General features: G+C 42.4%; 1 protein-coding gene across 4 annotated transcripts in view; it reads left to right on the forward strand.

The window, feature by feature from the left end:
* Positions 1-23122, forward strand: part of RABGAP1L (RAB GTPase activating protein 1 like) — a 230141-nt gene that overhangs the window by 157308 nt on the left and 49711 nt on the right. For 3 of the 4 annotated variants that reach the window (XM_065649001.1, XM_065649003.1, XM_065649002.1), the window contains one exon: positions 14533-14661. In XM_065649001.1, coding sequence (XP_065505073.1) covers positions 14533-14661 — 129 coding nt within the window. Of the gene's footprint in view, positions 1-7157; positions 7326-14532; positions 14662-23122 lie in introns of those variants that run through there. The other variant, XM_065649004.1, reaches the window with a different exon arrangement.

Consider the following 23122-nt stretch of genomic DNA (forward strand, 5'->3'; position numbering starts at 1 on the left):
AAATGCTGCCTTTGAGTTCAAATTATATTCCATCCAGTAATTTAGGTTAAAGCTCAGGGTAGAGCAGCCTGTCACTCCTAACACAACCACCCCATAACGTGGACACGGACTGGTATCGTCTGACTGTTGCTTGTCCTCCAGCGTGTGTTCCCAGCAAACAGCTACTAGGTGAGAATAATTCTCTGAGACTCAATTTCTGCAGCACAATGTCCGACAGCAAAAGTGCTCCACACCAGGAGTGCGCATGTGTATGTATATTTTTATATATATGGATATGCTGCTGCTGTGAACACAGCAATTGGAAATTTCGAAACACATATATTTTCACTTAAGGGTAAGTAACTTTGGTGAAGTACAGCAGTGTAGGTATGAGATAGTAAGTAGTGTTACGGTAAAGAAATGTCCGAAATAACTCATGTTTTGCACTAACACAGTTAATGTGTCAAATGGTGTTGTGATTTTCTATGATACATGAGTATATGTATGAAATGCCTTCACCTATAAACAGGGAATTTGTTTAATGTATGTTCCAGGGAAGTGCTCTTACACAAATATAAATTTGTAAAATCAGGGGGAGAAGTGTGTGCTGGTTTCTTCCTGTTTTATATTTTATTTGCAACTATGGGGGCTTGTTAATTTTCTGGTTTTTTTAAGACCACTGTGGCTAAAGGGAAATCTAAGAGGTTATGGCATGATAGATAGTAAAGAAGCAAACCGAACATCCAAGCAACACGCGACAGGTAATGCTGCCACAGGAGCAGGAACAGGTTCTGAAAAGAGGTAGAAATACCAGCTTATAGATCTTAAAACTGGAGAAGAAGAAAGAGGAGTACTTGCACTGAGCTGAAAATGGCTGGCAAGCTTTTCAGGAAAGGGGAATTTAGTTCTGTTTGGTTACAAAGGATGGATTCGAGACGCTGGGTGTGCTCCCAGGGGGCTGTTTTCCTCAGGGTTCCTGCTGCTGCTGGTCAGAACGGTTCAGCTGAGCTTAGCAGCAGAACAACTGCTTCGAAAACGTGGTAAGGGTTGCAAAGGACTGAAATAAGGCCCTAACTCATGGATGTTCTGTTGCAAATAGGGATTTTCCTTTGCGTTGAATGATTAACCCAATTTCCTTGAACAGAAGGTGCTCAGTCTTTTCATTTTATATATGATCTACAACATGCTGTTTATCCAGTTGAACATTTCTCTTTGGCTATTCCAGAAGAAGAAAATTCAAGATAGTATTTTGTCCTATTATAACTATTTTCTAATTTTAAGAGTTTTAAGAAGGGGGGTTAATTCTGCTTATATTAGTTCTTCTTTTATATATATATATGTATATATGTACATATATATATATATATATATGCAATATGCCATATCTGCCTGTTCTGGCTGTAATGGGCTCAAAATGGTAGGGGAGGTGTCCTGCGAGAGTATTTCTATATTGCAGTCAAAAGCAAGTACAAAGAAAATAAAGTAAGACAAGATTCCAAGTCAGGAACACTCCCATAAGAGCACAGTTCCATATTGGTACAAAGGTGGAGCTGATGATCATAGACAATCAAATGACCGTGTGATTTGCTTTCAGTGGGAATTGCTGTTCTGTTAGGGAGGAAAATAATTTTGTACTCTGAGACCTGAAGTAATTTTTTTTCCTGTTCGTAATCACTCCTAATTATTAGAAACAAAATGGTTTCGCATACCCGTCTTTTTAAGTTAGAGAAATTCAATGCGTGTGCTGCAGATCAACCACTTTAAAAAACGTGTTTCTCTCTGATTCTGAAGCGCATGAAAACTACTCCTAAGGATTTGTTCTTTGTTAAAACAGAGCATTCATTCTCTCATCCGCAATCTTTGTGATTATTTTTAACTTGGACGAGGGAGTCCGTCACCAGTGGAATATCGGAGTCTTTACTGTACAAATGCTATTTTCCTCGCTTCTTTGTGAAGCTTGTGCCTCACAATCCCTCATGACATAGCAGCAGAAGAGGAGGTTTTATCTGGAACTCCCTTTTACTCCGTGCAGTTTCTCACTGTTACAACCAGCTGCTCCTAGTCCAAGTGAACGCCCGTTAGTTTTGAAATGACAGCACTACTTCTGTGACCAGTTACCCGAGACATCTTGATGCAGTCATCTTTGGAAAATAAACATGTATTTAAGCCACGAGGGGAATCCTTTCCCTTTCCCACATTGCGAGTATGGTTGTAGCAACGAGCTGCTAGAGAATTAAAGCTCTTTAGCTGTAGAGACCGTAATTTGTAATAGGGCATTAATCTGGTTTCTTACCAAAGGAAAAGCACGGTTTTTTCTTTCTCTAGCATCCAAGTGTTGTATTTTTAAATGCATGTCAGTGCTTTTCGTGTACTCCACAGTGTGCTCGTGTGTCGGCCCTCCAGCTGGTGGCAGTGTATGTTACAGTTGGACATTAATCATTCAGTTACGTCATGGAGAGACTGCACCTGAATTAACGTTTAGCGAGCTGAGCTGGTAGAAAATCAAATCCCTCGCCTTTCATTTTCTGAGCAGCAGAAAGTATAGTGAAGCACTGGAGTGCGGGAAGAACTCCAGGGTTGGAAACGGCAGCGTAGAAACCCCTGGTTTAGAACAACTCAGCAAACAAAATTGGTATTTTGATGTATAATCCCAAATAAGACCATTAATTGAGAATAACAGAGGAGAATGTACCGTTCTGGTGCCAGCATATCCTGTCCCTTTGGGCATCAACTGGTTGGTTTCTTTGTTGGAAATTTAGAAGTAAGCATTGAAATGCTCGCATAGGCTAAGAAAAAAATATCAATAATATGCTTTTTTTCATATTTTAATATTTCAGTAATTATTTCCTTAATCTTCTGTTTCTGATCTTGCTACATTAGCAAAACCAGCTAAACGCATGCTTTTATTTTGGAATTGCCAAACCGAGGCGAGTATTAAGATACGTGATTGTGAAGAAATCAGGCTGTAGGTGAACTGCTGTTTACTTGCTCACTGCCGTAAGGGCAGGGAGGAGTACGCGTCACCTGGAAATGCAGAATGAACCGCGGGGTTTCAAAATAAGTCCACATCCGAACTTTCTTTTTGAGGGTTCATCTGCTCATGGAGTGTGACTTGTAACAACACAAGGTCAGCGCTTGGGTTGTTGAGCTTTCGTGTGGGTGACCATTAAAAACATATTGCTTAATGCCAGAGGGAAGCCATAGTTTTGATCAGGAAGGTATAGAATATTCAAATTTAAATGGGTAGAAAATAGTTAGAAACAGTAATATATTTGTTACTGCTTGTGTTTCCCAGCCAGTGCATCATTACCCTACAGAGATTCACTTCAGTACATATATTATCTTAAAAATAGTACTTTTATATATCATTCCTTGAACTCAGGTGAACAGCAGCAGCATTTCTAACAGTGGTTATAAGTTCTTACACCTCTTCTTGCTACAACTCATCAAGTGATAACTGTATATTACCTAAACAAGACAGTTTTATTTCTTGGTTGTTTCTGTTGCCACCTTTCAGTCTCAACGCTCTTTCTGTCAGTCTGTGCCCAAGAGATGAAGGAGAAGGATGCCAGGTCCAGTGGCAAGGACAGCAGATGCAACGAAATTCAGTATTTGATACAGAGGCTCCAGGGATTAAAAAAAAAAAACAAGTGTAAAAATTATCTTGGATAAGAAGGATTATTTTTTATCTTTATATCATTCAGTATCTGGACTGAGAAGGACCTCCTGGGCGAAAGAAAAGCTTCTGTGTTCTATTATGCCATTGTGTGACACGGCATCCATTTCAAAAACTAGTAACAGCAGCAATGTTGCAGCTGGAAGGCATTGTCCTTCTTCCAGTTTAAATTAATCTATGTTTCATCTCCTCATTTGGAAGCTCTCAGGAGCCTTATTCCCTCTTATAAATACTTATCTGTCTCTATTACCTCCTTTTTGAGGTGGGACGATCAGAGTAATGCATAATATCAAATATGAAATACATTATGGAGTTGTACTGTAGAATAATAGCATTCTCTTTTAGATCTCTATTCCTTTCCTATTAATTCCTACCGTTTTATTTATTTTAACTGCTGCTGTGCACTGAGCTGATATTTTCTTAGAACTGTCCACGGTAACTCCAAGATTCATTCCTGAGCAGCAATTGTTGGCTCAGAGTCTATTATTTATATGTAAAATTGATGCTGTTCCCTATATGCATCCATTTACATTTCTCTACATTGACTTTCATTTACCGTACTGTTGCCCAGTCACTCAGTCTCTTACGGTCCTTCTGCAATTCTTTACTGTAAGCCCCTGTCTTTAAAACCCTGAATAATTCAGTAGCATTTGCAAACACCGTCACCTCCCAATTCACTCTCTTTTCCAAGCCATTTAAGAACAGTTCAACCAGCGCGACCCCAGCACAGATCTCTGATGGAATCTACTGAGAAAATAAATTGTTTTATCGTGTTCTCTCTAATAATGATTAAGATGTAAACTTCACTAAAACCAGATTACACAGTTGTGATTAGACCTGAAGAACAGAAAGGACAAAGTAATTTCTGATAAGGTAAGAGGTGAAGCTGTTATTGTGGTTGCGATGTAACTCGTATGGATAATCCAGAGCTGTTCTGGTACAGAATTTGACTTATCCTTCCACAGGAATAAACTTGAAGGAGAACTTTCTTTGTTCTTCCAGTTTTAGAGTCTATTTAGCTTTCCAAAGTCAGTGATTTTTTTGCCACTGAAATCTTACAGGCAGTTCAAGTCCTCTTTTTTTTAACAGCTGACATCCAAAAGAGAGATGTTATGATAAATAAGCATTGATCAATTAGCAATTGATACAGCAATTATGAAAATGTTTAGTTTATCTCTGTACTGACCTTTCAGTACATTCCCGTAAGAATTTGCAATTCTTGTCAACACAAAGCGCAGGACATTTATTTATCTTGTGTAGTTTTCCTTATGTCCCTCTAATTTGGTACATTGTAAAGTACAGAGATTTACAAAGGACTCCCCATCAGGATCCTTGGTGTTTTGCTGCAGAATTCAGAAAAGATAGATAACTTCAAGTCATATCCTGTATGGTTTTATTTGCTTAGAGAATATTTTGCCATTAGCCACTGAGTTCAGTGGACATCAGCTCTGTACATCTGAGCAGATTTTAACTGCAAACAGACATTTCATGGATAGGAAGGTCAAAAAGAACATTTCACTGTACTTAAAGACCAGATAGTGAGTGGCATGGAATCCAAAACACGAATAGTACGTGTTTACCCTATGACTTCCTACTTAGTGTGCAAGTTATTGCCTTTTGGGCTATTTTTAGTTCTTAAGTTGACTTCAGTCAGGCCCTTCTGAAGAATGCAGGACAGTAATGCAGTGGCATGGATGAGAGAATTGAAGTTTACATCAAGGAAAAAATCACCATTTCTGGTCAGATGTGGATAAAAATAAGATGTAGTGTTCAGTGAGGGTGTAGAAGTATTTAAGAACGGTAGAGTTCTGAATGCAAATCTGAATGATGGTTCACTGTTATGCTGTGCGAAAAGAGTTCCTGAAAAACAGGGACGGTTGGGCTTCAGCTGATAATTAAGGGGGGTTTTGTCAAGCCTTGGAATTTTTTTTTATTTCAGAGGCTTCTTTTTAAACAAGAAATCCAGGCCTAATATAAAAATCGTAATGATGACAATAGACAACATCTCTTGGGAAAAACTTGCATTAGTATTTTAACTAAACATGCTTTTTCTTTACATGTTAGACAAATGATTTTCTGACCTTATTTGCAGAAGTGTTTGCAATTAGTGTGGTTTAGATCCGTAGAGCTCCTCACAGCATTTTAAACTACCACCTTTCTGTATGTTAGATATGTATGGAATACTCCTCTCTGCTCCGATCGGAAATGTGCATTGTTCTGTTACATAGCCCACTTTATAATTAGGCAATTCAAAGATGACGCAGCATAAAAATGTGCTTTCTAAAACACAGACCTAGGAAATACGAGGTAACACCTGCTAGTAACACCCAGCCGGCAGAGGCGCCCGGCGCGGTCCCTGCATGGCAGCGATGCCAGGCAGTTTGAGGTGTCGCACCACGGCGTTCTCCTCGCAAACGCGCGCTGAATCCCTAGAATCCGTTCAAACGCACCTGCTGACATCATCCCTCCCTGCCCGTCGTCTCCAGATTTAGAAATGCCTCCTGAGAACGCGGCGCTGGAAGCGATCACGATCTAAATGATTTAATTCGGTCCTGCGCTAGCCGTGCAAAGCAGGCCTGCGGCTTCTGAGCATCTCCGGCCCTGCCGGCCGCTGCGGCCGCAGCAGCAGCCCGGGGCGATGCCCTCGCCCCTCTCGCGTTCACCTCCCGGGAGGGATGGGGCTCTCCCACCCTCCCTGCCCCTCTCCGGCCTGCGCTGACTCTTATTTGCATTATTCAGAACCAGATCGAACACAAGTCATTAGAGCGGCCGGCAGGCCGGTTTCTTCCTCGCCGCGGAACGTCAGAGGATGCAGTTCATACGCCGTAAGCCTGGGATTCAACGGCAAAAGCCCTCACGGCTGAATTGATCGAAGGTAGACGGGGAGGGGAGCTCAGCTGTCCAGCCGCTCACTATTGGCTTCTCATGACGGCATTCTCCCCCGAGACGCTCCCTGCATGCTCAGTCACCCCCTCCTCCTCCTCCCAGCCCCCTCCTCGCCTACCCCTTCATTACTGATTCACGGCGAGAGGCAGCGGCGGCAGCCGCCACGCTTGTCACGAATCAGAGATTGCAATGAGCTCATCCTTTTCTCTTTGCAGCTTCGGAACTGCCCTGGCTTTATTGCTCTTATTGCTGCTGCTGGCTGCTGGCGCACACGTCCCCAGGCACTGAGCTCTCCGTCGCTTTTCTCCCATCCGAGCTTTCCTGCGCTCATTTTCTGCCATTTTCCTGCTTTTTAGGTACATTTTTAGATCCATGTTTTCTTTGGTTCGTTTTTCAAATCTACTTTGGACTCTGGCTGAGCCAGCGCAGTGGATCATATTTTTCCTAGATTCTTAGCAAAGATGCTTTTCTCTTTCTGAGAGACGACGGGCGTTGCTGTAGGCGGCCATCCCAGCCCGTTCCAGAGATCTGAGGCTGGCTTTCCTCGTCTTGCACTTTTTGAAATTGCGGTTCAAAGCCTGTTCTTCTCACTCTGGATACTTACTACTTGCTGCTCATGGAAGAAGGGGTGCCTTGCAAAACCCCAGCTGCCAAGCTCACCCCACCTGTCAAAAAGTCCCAGGACATGCATGACGAGAGGAGCAAGCTGGTGAATGAGTATGCATGTCGGGTGCTGGAACTTCTGGGAATGGGGCATCGCCTATTTGTGCCTCGGCTGCTTGCGGTGAGATCACATTTTCTTGAAATTAATTCATTGCCAATTTGCCACTTTCCCTCCCCAAACCTGCTTCCCCTCCCGGCTCAGGAGTCTCGATGCTGAAAGGAGGTGTGAGAGGTCTCTTATTTTTTGCTCTCGGCTTCTCTTAATCCTCAAAGCACTGAGTCTGCTTTTTTCCTCTTAGCTCGGGAGGGCTGGACGCTGGTGCTGCTATTGGGGATCGGTGCCACTCCTTAACCAGCCTGAAGGATTCACAGCCCACCTGCATCATGAAAAAAAATTTTTAAAAAAATAATTCTAAAGCCATGAATGCTTTTGTTCGCAGTCCTGTAATGATTCCAAATAAGCAGGATTCCTGGTTTACCTCTAGATACTGGTGGAAAGTGCATTAGTGCTCAGCATTTCAAATTTTATACTTGTGATGTCAAAGGTTAGTTTCAAGCATTCATAAAAATTCAAGCTATGTGGATGTATTTTGGTTTTCTACTGTTCCTATGTTTGATTTTTCACTATGTAAAAAAGTTTAAAATACATGTGTAGAATTCTCTGGGAAATCAACTGTTAAAGGTGTTTTTATCCATCATAGCAAATGATGGCTGCATGTGAAACTGCCCGAAATTGGCGTGGCATGGTAGAGTACAGAAAAGTGCACGTTTCCCATTTCTGCTGCTGTACAAAGCAGGCTCGAAACCACAAAAGAGCGGCGAATCCAGGAATCGGTACCTGGTCCTAGCTGAGTCTGCTCTGGGGTTTCTAACTAAGCCTGGCCCCAGCTCAGAGCTGCACTTGGGCGACGGCCTTGTACACCAGGCTGTCATTTTGATGTGATGCGTGTGAAGACACTTTACTGATCCTGTCCCGTTTTCTAGTGGGATGGTGCCTTTATTTCCATATTTTCCCCCTGCAGTCCTGTACCGTGTTATATACAGTGACCGGTCTCGCGGCTGCGTTGTGCTATGGAAACCTGTCCCCGTGTTCTGCAGTACGTTCACATCAGGGAGTGTGCTCTGCCTGTTGTAAGATCCTCAGTGTAAAACAAGAAAAAGGTGTGTGGCTGATCTGGTGTATCCCTGCACTGTGAGATGTTGGACACACATGACAAAAAAAGAAAAGCACGAAGTCTCTGATTGCTGGTAAAGTGCAGATGGATTTAGATCCCTGCAGTCACTTGTAGAATTGGGTATGGTGGCTAATAACGCGTGGCTGAATGTGTTGTATGCGTAAGGGGTAATTCCAGTTTACCTCCGAGTGCCCCGCAGCGCTCGCCCAGCCCATCCTGCTGCCAGGTCATTCGGAATTGGTTTGTGACGAGCGCTGAGGAAAGCAGAGACAAAACCACTCGGCTCTTTTTCACTTGGCTTAATCAGGCTTTGTATCTGGCCCTCCAGATGGAGAATACCAGGAAATTTAGATACTTCATCAGCCAGGCAGCTTAGCTGATTGAATGTCATAATATTGCCTATTGAAAAGGGAAAAAAAAGAGGGGAGGAAAAGGCAAAACAATACAAATAATGCTTGTCATGTTAGAGTCTTGACTTGTGGAGTCAGTGTGATTTCCTGACAGGTTTTATTAGCTAAATATACCTCTTCTGACATATATGCCTTTTGACATATACCCTTCCATAGAGGAGGAGAGACTGCGATTCTGATGACTTTTTTAAAAATGAGAAATATCTGAGGACCAAGAATTTGTACTTTAATCAGAACTGAAGATACTTCAAAACCTCGATGTTGCATAAAATTAGGAACTAGATTATTTTTTACTTGCATAAGCTTCTCTCTCTGCTGTGGTTTTGGGCAGAATATATGTCGTTGTAGTGTTATGTGAGAAATATAATCTATAACCTTTATGCCAGGCAGCCTGACAAAAATTCGGAGCACTTACTCACCGCATCAGCCAACTGCGATGATGAGCGAGTGAACCGGCACTAACTCCCTGCGCTTTCCTCCCCTTTGGGATGACGATGGGCGGATCAAGCCGGTAGATTTTGTCTTTGCTCCTATCCGCGTTCATCGGTATTTTATGTGGCACAATTAACATCATCTTTGTAAGTCTGGAGCTACATATAAACGCAGTGGTGAAAATTTGAGCAGAGGGATACTACTGGGTGTACGCAAGATTATTGCTGTGCTTATGGATGCCAACTCATTGCGCACAAAACCAAAGCTGTGGTTTTTTTCCATAATGCTTTTGTACCAGTGTTTTACAGAGAGCCCAGAGATTATTTAGGAAAAAAAGTGTGTTTGACAGTAGATCTTTCACGGTAAAGAAATGGACTTAAGTGACTCTGGCCAGAGGAGCCTTTTGATGTATTGTGCTAATAGCACGTGCCAGTGTAACTGCGGCCGCGGAGCTTTACCCACCAAACTTTCCTGGGCTTGATCCCGTATTTATCCACCCTCGTGCTCCTTGGCGGAAGGTCAAGTTCATCCTCTTGGAGTCCAAGCCTGGCTGTCCGCTCCGGGGCTCGTGTTTAAGGGCAGCACAAACCCCGTCGTGCAACGTTGTGCTTGTGTTTCTGCTGGTGGAAGAGGAACCGTCAGGTTAGAAGAAAGAGCTCACGTACCTTGATTTTGGCGTTGCATATCTTCTTAAAAGAGCTTAAAACCACGCTTCTATGTGTTAGAGATTGAATGTTACGTTCTGAAATATTAGCGTGCAGATACTTGTAAATATTTTGGATCTACCAGTAGCAAATCAAATGGTGGAGTAGAGTAGGGCCAGATTCTTCTCAGCCTCTAACTTGGTCTTGTTCCTGGTACACGTTCATTGAAGTGTAAAATGGGCGGTTTGCACTCACTGATATTCTATAGAAATTCTAAAGATACATGCTGTATACATAGAATTCTCTGGAAATTAGTAATTTTTATCTGCCTGTATGAAGGAGGAAGAATTAAATTAAGGACGTGTAGTGTGGCTGACCCAAAATTTCTTCCGCTGTATTAGTTCCCAGGTGGGAATAGGAGTTTTAGTTGATATAGTCAGTAATAAATGAGACTGCAGAATTAATAATTGAAGACAAAGAAATTAAATTAAAGAAAAAAGCCAAGGCCTTGCCCTTTGTCTTAATCACATTTTCCAAAATATTTTGGAGAAAGTAGTAGTAACATTATTTGCTTTAAAGGAAAAAAAAAAATTAAAATCAAGTCTCTCAACTACTCTTCCTGTTGTTTGAACATTTGCAGTTTTCCAGAACTTTATCTTTAGATTTGAAAGCTTTGCTGGTACTTGTGGGAAGCAGCTTTCCCCTAGTTTCAACTAATCCATGTAAGATAATTTTTTTAATACATTGAAATACAGAAGCAATGTGGGAATGACCTTCGAGGACATGTTTAGTCAAACCCTAAGTCAAGTTGAGATTTTTGGTCATAGCTCTCAAGGAGTTTCCTTTTTTGTCTGGTTTTAAAAATATATTTTAACCAAAAATATGATTATTTGAAAGCTATATCTAGAATAATAAAAAATGCCCTGAAGTCCCAGAGTGCACAAAAATGCAATGCACCTGCCAAACGTTAATTATTGGTTCATTAAACATACAGGTGGTTTAGTGAAATAAGTTGTTCATGAGTTCCACAAGCTGAGTGACACGAACCAACGAATTTACAAATCTCTGTCAAGCAGCTGCCAAAAGGTTCCTGAAATGTCTTTATGATTTATTGATTAAAATCGCAAAATGTCAAGAAACGTGAATCTTAGAGTGCCAACGTTGCTATTTAAAAAAAAAAAAAATGTACTGCACATATATATCCGGACACGCTGGCTTTATGTTGCGTCCTGGTTTTAATCAGTACCTGAAAAGGTTCGTTTGCAGAAAATACACAAAGTGCACGAACTGCTGAATGTGGCTCTCAAAATGTTACTTTGATTTCTTGTGGTTTCAATAGTGAAACTGATTTTTTTGATCAACACATGATTTGAATGGAATAAAAATGTTCAGCAAAGTAGAAAGAGCTGAACAGTGTAGGCTTTACCACTCATTTCATCAAACTATACAATGTGATAGTTTGGAATTTTTCATAACTATAATCTCAGTTCAGCAATCTCTGTCAGAGAAGTTCTAATTTCCATGATTCGCCATTATTCTTACAGGATTTTCATTAACTACAGATTTTTCCGGGTTGAGAGCTCTAGAGTTTCCATACTTACAGTTTTGTAAGAGCGATTTCTTTGGGGGCTGTTAAAATATTGTTATACTAGTGATTTAAGCAGAGACCTTGGAGAATTAAATCTGACTTTAAATGTTTTACACATTATTGCTGTTTTTCTGATGTACTTGTCTCAGTCTTTTTTGGTATTTATTTTTAGGTGCAGTGCTGTGGACATAAAGAATAGGTGCACATGGTTTTCTGAAGTTTGGCAGGGTAGTTTAATTGCTGGTTATTTCCTTTTCTTAGGTCTTTTCTCCTCTGTTTTCTTAAAAAAAAAAAAAAAAAAAAAATCCCCAAACTATGCATTGTGTTAATTGAAGAAAAATAAATTTAATACAAAATTAAAATAAAAATGGCTAGTCAGGACCTGCAGGAAGAAAACACACTTAAAATTAGGACAGCTCAGCTCCTAATATAATACTAAAACTTTGGCAAAAAGTGTGTTTGGTGTTTGTTTTGTGCTGGGAGCAACTGTCAAGAAGTCTGAACTGAAAACACCTCCCACCCTGTTGGAACAGGAGGGTCTCCAAAGAAGGTAAATCTGCAATATAATGGGGAAATCTACTTGAAGTGTATAGTGATCGCAGGTGGCAGTATCTCCGAGAGGGAAATGCTGCCACGTCGGCTGGTTTTCAAACCATTTACTGCTTTTCGATGGACATCGCCCCGCCAGACTTTGCCCCGAGGGCCTCGGCTGCCCGCGCGGCTTTGGCCGTGGCGCTGCTGCCGCCACGCTCCGCGGCTCGCATGTCTGAAATCGTGACCATCTGAAATGGGGAGTTAGTCTCGAGCCTGGCAAAAGTGTTTCTACTCCCCCAGGAGAAATATGACGTGAGGAAGAGGAAAGGGGATGCGTTGGCCGTAGCTGCCAAGGCCTGAGCGGGTCTGATTCGTTAGGTCCCCACCCGCACCAGCTTTCCGCCAACGCGACAGCGGCCTCGTCTGATTGAGCCCCCGCCAAACCGTCCTTCTGCCAAGGATTTCTGGACAGCATCAGCTGGCATCGTTGGTAAAGCCCAACGTTTCTCGTCAGCATCATGACAGCAGCTTTTCTTGCGTCCCTGCAGCGATGACCCGGCAGCTTCCTTGGCCGCGAGCGGAGGGAGGATCGTGTAGGTCCTGGGGACGGCTCTGAGGGTTTTGATGACAGAAAGTCTTAAAAATGCTGCACTTCTGGCAAAATGGATGCGCTGAAGCTACTTGAGTTGTATTTGGAGTTTTCTCGTGCTTTCCTTGGGATTAACGTAGCAAAAACTGCTACAACAGTGCCCATTAGGGTATACGGTATAATAATAATAATAATAATAATGTAATAATCAGCTCATGCTCTCCACTGCCAGAGATACTGGATAACCATGAAAATGCCCCTGTAACTTATGTTGCTGTTCCAAGTTTGGTAAATAAATTAAAGTCCCTTCAGAAACCCTTCTCCCTTCCCCGCACCAAAGTAAGTTTGGGTAAATTGCTGGTTTTGATATTCCCTCTGGGAAGGGTGCAGTAGCATTTTCAGTGGAAATGTGGAATATGTTGAGCTAGGTTTGAGTATTACCGTTCCATATCTGCCGCACCATATTGAAACTCACTTTGCTTCGGGAAACAACACGTTTGCACTTTTAAGAAGGGCTTTTACATAGCAGACATAATTATTTTCATGTAAATGAACTGGTGATGCCGGTTTGTGGGATGTGTAGGGAGGCCTCGTAAACAAAAGTAGAATTTTCTTTGTATTGTAGTGATAATTATTTTTATGTATTTTAAAAAAATTTAACACCCAGGAGATGTAATAGTATCATCGAGCTTCAGTGCTTACATGTGAAAGGCTGCGGTTCCTCCCGGTTCTGCCTGTGTAAAGCTCAGTCTCTTGTGTTTGGCTCAAGTGTGTTGTCTGGAAAGAACTCTGAAATTGGAGACAGCAAAGGGTTTTGAGTGGATGAAACCAGAGTTAAGAATCAAACTTTGAAACTACGTGTATGTAGCACACCCGCCACGTATAAAAAGGTAAAAACTGACGAAAGGTGTTACTCGTGAGAAGGCAGAGGCTGCGCACATGAAAATGCTGGCAGTGATGCTTGAGCAATTAATGCAGCAATTAACCTGAACCAGAGGTACCCGTGCTGCTCCCGAGGTATTTGTGGTAGCACCGTGATACGCAGCGCCCATCGCTGTGGCACCGATCTGTACGCTGACGTGGTTTTGTTCATTTTTTTTTCTGGGTTAACGATTTCGAAATTCACATTTGTGAGATGGTGTCCTAAACGTCTTGTCTGGACGTAGAGATTCTGAGAATCTCTTAAAGGACCTACCCCCCAGCCTTGGTATTTCATATCTGCTAAATCTCTTGGTGGAGTTCTTGGTAAATCCGAAGATGAATACGCTTGTCCTTGTGAATCATACTGCTCCCTCAGCAGCAGAACTGGATTGGTGAGGAACGTTTAACATTTTCTGACCTGTTAGGCTTGATACCACGCTGAGGGGTACAGGGCTATGAGAGATGTAGAAATAAGCACGTAAAACATTTTCTGGCACGGTGTTCCCTGAGAAATTGTGTCACGGCCTTCTGCACGTTGACTTGCTGATGCCTCTTATGAGTCATATGCATTTCTGCTTCTGCTGTTCATGTCTGCAACCGTATATATCTATATATACATTGTCTTTTTAGGGCAGCATTGTGAGAATCAGCAATGGTCTAATGCACAAGCTCTCTAGAAAATATTATAAATTCTCCTGGGTTTCTGTTGTTTGCTTGATTTTTGGTTTCCTACGCGCTGAGTGACATCTTGACAGGCTGAACCAGAATCTTTCTTACCCTGCAGGTACAGGAGGATAAAAGACATTAATGTGTTCAGTCCTCTGGTTGTGCTGGTCTGCCTGGGATCCCTCGCGTATACTTGAGCCTCCGTTGTGTTTGACGAGGTCGAGGTTAGAGAGCTGATTTCAAGGAGGATGTTTTTGAGCTAATGTGAATATCGGTGGTTTGGAATACATTCAGTAAATGCCAAATTCGGTAAACGAGAATGACGGCGTGTTCTCAGTGTTTACTGTAGTTCCCTGCGTTTCATTGCAGACCTCCAAAGAGGACCTTCTACAAGCTGATTTTGAAGGAGCTTTAAAGTTCTTCAGGGTGCAGTTGCCCAAGAGGTACAGAGCTGAAGAGAACGCCAGGAGGCTGATGGAACAAGCTTGCAACATCAAGGTAAGGATGCTCTTCATTTCTCCTCATTCATCTGGCATTTTTACAGGAAAAGTGCAGTGTTAAGAATGGCGGTACCATACGGAAAGAAAAGAAATTAAATCATTAGCGTATTGCTTTTTATTTATGTTTGTATATTTGTGCATACAGGCGTGCACACACTTTTTATATTCAAAGTAAAGCAAAGCTCTGAGCTTTTCCCTCTTTTCTTCGGTAAAAGCTAATAATTAAAATAGAAAACAGGCGTGATCAAACAAACTGAATTATCAGAATTCACTAATTCATTAATTAATTTATAAACAATGATTACACTAAACCAATTAACCCAATGTATGATAATCACGCAACCGAGAGTCGGATATTATTTGTTTTACTTAGAGGCTATTTATTTGCTGAGTGCTGCTGTATAATCCAATTGTATTTGGGTAGAAACTTAGTTTTGTTTGTGTATCAAGCCTACCAAGACAGAATATCTTTTTGTATTCTACCCTGTCCAAAGGCGGGCTCCTTTGGGCTTGTAGTGAATGATGACAAATCAGAGGAGCCTGATTGTAATTTTTTAAGGATGGAAATCTTCGGTTTAAAATGGCCACAGAGGTTCATAAAACTGTCATTTGAAAGATCTGCTGTATTTTCTGGGATTTTTTTTACTGGGATATGTACAGCTATGGATGAGCTTAACATCTGATCTTGCAAAAAGTGCTCTTGTTATTTCCTGGAGTGTGAACGCTGATGGGAAATGTCTGTTTGGTGTGGCCCAATAATAGACCGAGAATGTCCCATCAGAAATAATTCTCCTCTACCACCCTGCCTTTTCTCATCTCTCTCAATAGATTGATTCATTTCCTTTTGTGCTGCTTAATTTTTTAGTTTATTAAGAAATTGCTTTTGTCATACTGGTTAAAACACTGTTCTTGTGAAACAGGGGAGCTTGCCATACCAATGTGTGTTCCAGACAGGAAAAAGAAGATCTGTGCAAAAGTTTTATTAAAATTTGACTGGGATTTCAATTCTGCTGCTGAAAGAGAGTATTTGGGCGCAAAAGACTACAGTTTGATGTTTGGTATTTAGTCCTTTGCTCAGTTCTTGAAAATGAGTAATTTAAGGTCTTAACAAACACAGGAAAGTTATCTTTGTGTTGTTAACTCAGTGTGTATTTTTCTGATGGGAGGTTAAAATAGAAGTCCTTGTGGTACTTTTTGAAGATATATTTGTCTATTTTCTTGGGCCTACCTTTCTCATTTTCTTGTGCAATATATTGTGTGCCATGTGATGCTATTTTTCATTCATTTTTCAATTTATATTGCCTATATTTGTATATGATGTGTTTTATTGGGGAAGTATTTTGACGTGCACTTGGGGCAGATGTTCAGTGCATAGTGTCTTGTATGGCTTCAGCACATGGGGCCTTTTAAAATCAGAAAATGAAATTCTGAACTGCTCATTGATGTGAATGGGAAGACAGATGAAGGATTTGACAGTGAATCCACTGCATACGCAGGATTTTGCACATTCTGGCTTCCAGCCCATAAGAGAAAAGCGCAGGTGAGTCGAGGTGAGGAAGGTGAATCTAAGTAGGGAAGACTCTGAACACAGGGGATGTATTTAAAACTGTGAAAATGAGAAAGACTTGAGGCACTTAATGTGAGGAAACTCAGTGCAAGACCATGTTGGAGGGGAGGGTGACGTTTACTTTAAATGAATCTGGTTTTACTCACTTGCACGACTAATATCCACGTGCTGACCAGCACCAGGGCTTCTCTCTGGCCAGGATCACTTGCGTGTGATGAGGATGAGGGACAGTGGCTGTAAAGTCCTCACTAAGTCTCCTGGGTTCCTCTTAACTGATGACGATAAACTGGCTTTTAGACAAATTCTTCGTACTCTTTAGGAGTCAAATAGTTCTCGTGGTGTGGTCTTTTCCCTCGGAATCTCGCTGCTTTCATTGCTCTCCAATGTTTCCTCATTGCGGGTGGGTTTGTGGCTTCCAGCCGGGTTTTCTGGTGACGTGCGGTGGCTTTGCTGCGGGTCTCCAGCTGGCCGGTCATCTCCAGTACGGCCTCACCAGCACGCCAGCCTTCTAGTGCAGATGTAGCAAGACATTTCTCATTGTTTGCCAGTTTGATTGCTGTCACTCGTGTCCTCGCTTATTGACACGTGTCATTCTGGTCACCTGTTCTCGGTATGGTTTCTTCTGGTGCTTTTGCGTGCAGACACTTCCATTCGTGCTTCTTTCAGACTGATATTAGTATTTGCGTTACGCATCCCTACTGAGTGATTATGTGATGCCTTGACTCTGTTAACTCGATGTCCCAGTTTTTGTTTATTTGGATCAACTTTTCTCACTTTTGCCAACTAGAATGTCCTTGAGAGCCAAATCTGAATCACAAGGACATAACCTCTGACCGGAGATGGCGTATTAAATATTTCATCGGCAGAAGAGAAAACCACCTCATAAGGAAGGAGGCGATCAGGAGTCATCAGCATGGCTTTATGAAGGGTAAATCATGCTTAACCAACCTAATAGCCTTTGATGACGAGGTGGCTGTCGTGGTGGATGGGTGGAGGGCTGAGAATGTTGTTCATCTCAAGTACAGCAGGATGTGCTGCCATCCAGAGGGATCTTCTCAACCTATATAAATACGTGGTGGGAGGAATTAAAGAACAGGGAGTCAGGCTTTTCTCAGTGGTGTCCAGTGGACACCGACTGAAAGAAAATAATGTATTTATTTTAAAGCTGTTTATTTCTTTATGAGCTTCGTTGGTGGTCAGACACAGGAACAGGTTGCACAAGGAGATCTTGGAGTCTCCAGCTCTGGAGATATTGAAACCACAACCAGCCCTGAGCAACCTGCTGTAGGTGACCCCGCTTCAAGGGGGTGGTTTGGACAAGTTGTTCTCTAGACATCACTTCCAACCTCAGCTATTCTCTGATTCTGTAATTAGATATTATAATCATGTTATTTATTTACAATCAGGAGCTAATAATTGCAGGAGCTGACGTGGTCAAATAAGAAACTATAGTCTTGATAATCATCACTAGAAGAGGTCCCAGGAAACACAGAGGTTACATTGAGAGTTGTTCTGTCTTGCTGAATGCAGCAAAACTTGTTCTGTTCAAAAAAAAACCAAACAAGACCCTTAAACATTGTTTTTTCTGCTGTATGAATGAGGCCCTGGGTGTCTTTCAGCTGCTTCTCGCTTCTGTATTAGTATTTGTAGCCTAAACACCAGATGTTTTTAGAGTAAGTGTCACCCAGTAAGTGCCGGGGAGTATTTTCATTAGGTTTTGAAGCTAATTGTTGAGGCTTAAAAACATGGAAATAGAATCACGGTGCTGCGAGGTTTCGTAGTCTAGCTATACCTTTTCCAGTGTTTATTTTGCTCCCGCATTACTATAAAACGAAACAGGAGTTTAACATGTCGTAAAAACCCACCTCTCCTTTTCTTTTTCCTTGAGTTCTAGCTGACATTGTTCTAGAGAAGGCAAACAAAAAAATACTTGGTGTTTTTTCTACTTAATTTCACAACTTTTAAGTCTTACTCATGAGTTCAGGACCTAAGCCTTGGATTTGGAAGGTGCTGCATTGGAAATAGTTTTATCATCCTGTTTTTAAAACAAAAAGAATTAAAATCAATCTCTCCCTTAAGAACTGCTCCGCAAATACAAAGGAAGAAGCTCCTATTAATTGAAAATTTTATATAAAATGTGGTAGAGAATGTCTTATTCAATTAAGGATTATCCATGGTGATTACTCACCAGGTCTGAATTTCAATCATTTCCCAGTAAGGAAATCTCTGTGAACAGAGTCAGTGGAATTAGAAATAGTAGTAATATTTTCCAGCGGGTGATTGTTGGATGGTATGCCATGGTTTAGGAAAATTTTGAACTGATTCATACCACGATATAATATGGCCAGAGAAACTTGCCTTTATTTTTTGTCACATGCGTGTTCCATGCATATATGCAAAGTTAGGGCCCTGTTAATACCCGGCTGATGGATTATAGCCGATATTTGCACAGCTGGAGGTGTATTCCGGTGGAAGAGACTGAATCTATGGAGGTATCTGCTCTTAGGGCAGATAGAGTCCAGTATTACACGCATTTCCCAGCTCTGAAACGATCAAACAGAGGAGAAAGACATAAATTCTCCAAGTAGGGTGTCAGATGCTAATTTAAGGGTTAATGAAATTTAATAAAAGATGAAAAATTAGAGTTAATGAATGGAGGATTGTCCTCCCTTGTTTCCCGTTGGCTTTCTAGTCTGTAATGACCGTACCTTTTGTTTTGCAATGGCCTTTACAGAGGGAGGAGCAGGTTCCACTAGTATCCAGTAACATTTACAGCTGCAAAAATGGGTTTGGGGATGATGAATTTCTACCCGAGCAGAGCAGGCTGTGTAGTATGTCTCTAGAATAAGGAATTACCCTGATTTCCTACTTCATAAAATGATTACCTGTGCTTTTTGTACTCATGCTTTTGAGAGGGGGGTGCTTTTTCTGTTTGTCTTTCTTTCAAATCTTTGCAAGGGAATTCAGAGATTCTTCTATGTCTCTGGAAGCCCAGTTTGATAGATGAATGAAGAAAGAGCCCATTCTAGAGTAATGAAGGTTAAGCTTAATGGTGCTATTTTATTAAAACAGCTGACACATTCTGCATACTCGCTAAATCTGCCTCAGTTGCCTTTTGTGTCTTGTAATGAAATATTTCTTGTAGAGATCTGTGTATGTCCTAAAGAAATCATAATGGCCTTTGATTTTAGTATAGGAAGCCTGTCACCTGTGTTCTTACACCTGACTTACACTCGGTTGAGTTGTAGAACGGGAGAAAGTCTTGGTGGGAGGTTTTCTCCGTATGAAGATTTCCTGGTTTGACAGTTTTCAGGTGAATTCGGGGAGTTGTGCCCATTTCTCTGTGGCTGATATTTGGGAACTGGGCAGAGCGAACATGCAAAACGTGGTACGTTGCAGATCTGGAAATGCCCCGAAGTTGAGTGTAGTGGAGAGGCGCTGGGCGGTTAAGTGGGTTTTCACCCCTCGTGCCCAGCGGGTGGGACACATGGGGTGGGCGATGCGGGAACTGAGTAAAGGAACCGACAGGGATGATTTTTCTGTTCGTGGGGCAGCAGCTGTAATGATCTCTTATTTTGCGTGGCTCAGGGGTTGCAGTGGCTCCTTGTCTCATCCTCCGTCATTGTCAGTGGCAGGAAAGACCTGGTGTGTTGAAGTTCTTGTAAGGAGAAGTAAATCTCTCGTCTCTTTGCAGGAAACCAGGCTCCCCAGCAGCGGCACAGGGTTGCTGCTCTCAGCACCTTAGGTGAGAGAAGCCAATGGCCTTGCGGGAAAAAAAAAAACCAACGTGCCTTTTTCAGTGCAAAGCCAACACACGCATTTTTGTCACCTGTCACTGCACCGACAAGGTTATCGATCCCTCCGGGTGCCCCCGCAGCTGCGGCTTACGGAGAATAGCTCTGCCGAAAAGAAAAGGTTCAGGTAGCAGGAGCTGCGCTGAGCTTTTTCTCATTTCAAAACTGTTCTTTGTATAGTGTTAAAACAGATTTAGTTTAATAATGTTTGAATTCAAACTGTGTTTTTGAAGCTCACACCTTACTGATGTGGGTGAATTACTTTATTCACACCTCTGCTGCTGTTTTATCAGGAAGCAATTTTTTGCAGGCATGGTTTAACAGCGAATTATATATTGATTTATGTGAGTTTCAATAGAAAGGAGTAAAATTAGCTCACTCGCTCTCTTCTTTCTGGTGCCTTCTCTCTGCGCTTGCATGTATATGTGTGTATTTATCCAGATATTCAGGGGTTTTTGCTATTGTGAGAGGTGGTAAAACAACACAAATGCAGCAGAAATGCAAAGGAGAGAACTGCAGAAAGACCCTGAAACTGCACACACTTTTTATTCCTTTGGTTCTACCAGTGATGTATCTAATTAATCTTCCAATATAAAGGACAGGGAAAAAATTGCTCATTTATCACCTCCTCAAGAAAAGGCCAAACCAAATTGAAAAGGATTGTGTTTAGATCTATAGAAAACCCTGCCGTGCCTGGGTGCGATTTCTCGTTAAAAGCCAATGGTCAATTCCACTTAGTATGTCTGCGCTGTTCTCTCCCAAGTGCAGGATCCTGTGGTGGTGGTGAGGAGGGTCATGGTTTTTAATGCCTCCTTCCTTCTGCTCGGCTTCGTGGCACAGCGCAGTGAACTGGCACCCGACCGTCAGATCGAAGTGCCTACAGTGGGTCTGGACATTAGGCGTTGTCATCTTGGGAATAAGTGTTAACCACGCAGAGAGTGTCATGCATTTAAAACCTCACCTTCAGCCATGAAATACTTATTTGAACTCTGCACGTCTGGCTCTCCAGTGAGCAGATGTGTTGCCTGGTAGCGAACTTAAATTTTCGTGGTGTTTAAGCATTAGGAAAACTGTTCAGTTGGTGGGGTTTTGTTTTGATTTGGTTTGGGTGGTTTTGTTTGTGGTTTGGTTGGTTGGTTTGGGGTTTTTTTTTGCTGTGGTTGGTTGGTTTTGGTTTTTGTTTGTCGTTAGTTTGTTTTGTCGTTGTTGGGTTTTTTGTTGTTTTGGGGTTTTTTTTCCATTTCCACTAAGCTATCCTGCTGCCCCAGACGTGCACCCACCGCCCCGCCGTGCCCTGCTGAGTTCTGGGAGCCCTGGGGGGTGGCAGGGGCCTCCTCTTTGCTCTCACTTCCCCACCTTCCATATTTCTGCAACAAAAATGGATAGGAAGAAGTTAAAAAGCATTATTGTGGATCTGTTTGCAGGGAAGCCTTGACCGTGTGTCTCATTTTTCTACTCAATTGTTCAAGCAGCAGATGAAGACCGGGTCCTCATTACGTTATTGTATCTGTTTATTATTCTTTCAACTTCCTTGGCTTAATTAATGCAATTTCCTTGACAATGATTCTTAACTAAAATTTGATTCTGCAAGCAAAGTTAGTCAAAAGCCATGAAAAAAACCCACCAAAAAATCTCATCTCCGAGTAATTGATCAGCATAAGAAATAATCTCTCTGCACGAATGCTGTCTGTGTGAACGGCTCAGGCCCAAGCACGGCGTGTCAGGTTGAGTCACCCTGTTACTGTGGCAACAGAGCTGCAGAAGCTTCAGCTTGAGCAGCCCCACAGCCCAGCGTGTTGCACCAACGCGGAGGGGGGTCCTCGGCGCTCCCTTCCCACGGAAGAAGTGCGGGTGCGCTTCCAGTAACGGGGATATGCTGGGGCTGGCACAGCTTGGGGGGGCTCGGAGGTTATGCCTTGGCCTCCAAAATAAAAGAAATTAAATTATCACTAAAGTTCTTAGCAGAGTCCAGTGATTGTCTGGACAGCTTAGAGCAGAAGATCAATGACCTTATCGTGCATCCTCACGAGGAACGATTTCACGGCGCCCTGAGTAAGCCAGCTGACTGTGCCACCTGGGATACTCCGCCTTTGCACCGTGGGGAATATCGATTATACATCAGCTGGTCAAGAGTGGTGGAAGAAATTGGAAAGGGATCAGGGCTTTGATTCCCTCCTGCCTAACGAGGATGCTTTGTTCTGCTTGCTTACACACTCCTGCTTTCCCAAAAGCGGCTTCTTCAGAAACCCCCGCGCCTTCGGATAAACTGGTTTCCCCACTTTGGGCTCTTTTCTTTTCCCACCGTCAGTGACGTATGAAAAATTTATTGTCAGACTGTTAGTCTTGATGACTTTGCAGTCTACCTGATGTGTCAGAAATGAGGAGAAAAAATTTCATCATCTTGTCACTGCTGCTTTACTTCCGAATTTTAAATAGCGCTGAAGACAGTAAGTGCGATTTCTATGTGAGGCAGAAATGAAAGGGGCTCTCGTGCTGAGAGAAGCTGCAGTTTGGTGCCCGCAGATCAGAAATCCCAGCACTCAGTTTTCTTCATTACAGCGGCTCGTCCAGATTGTCATACTCACACAGGCCGGTATAGACACAAATCCCGTTGCTTTTAATAGCAGCAGGAAGCTCAGAGGCAAATTTGGCCGTCGTTTCTCTTTCACACAAAGTGAAATTTAGATTTGTGTTGTAATGAACTTCCTCCAAGAGTATTTATTTTGTTTTTCCCTTTTCTAAGCACAGCTTGAAGCAGCGTGTGTTCCTTTCGGAGGAGGAAGGACACAGGGTAAGAAAGAGCATTGGGGCAGTTCGTGTTTCCGGGCCGGGGGATTTGACAAGGGGTTCTGGCAAAGGCGGTGACTCCCCAGCCCGGAGCGATCCTTTTTTGTAAAGTGGTTTTCTTTCTCTGCCCTGAGATGTACCAGAGCCATCATCTCCAGCTGATTTGACAAACCCAAGTGCTTAAGGACCCGGCAAAGATGCTCCTGGTCAGGGCTGGGAAGGTGTGAAGGGGAAGCAAATGCTGCCTGGACTTGGTAGCCCTTGAAAACCTCCTCCTCTTGCTCTCCGACAGCAGAGAACCTCCCAGCCTG

The sequence above is a fragment of the Caloenas nicobarica genome, chromosome 20 (genome assembly GCF_036013445.1).
Source record: "Caloenas nicobarica isolate bCalNic1 chromosome 20, bCalNic1.hap1, whole genome shotgun sequence".
NCBI lineage: Eukaryota > Metazoa > Chordata > Aves > Columbiformes > Columbidae > Caloenas > Caloenas nicobarica.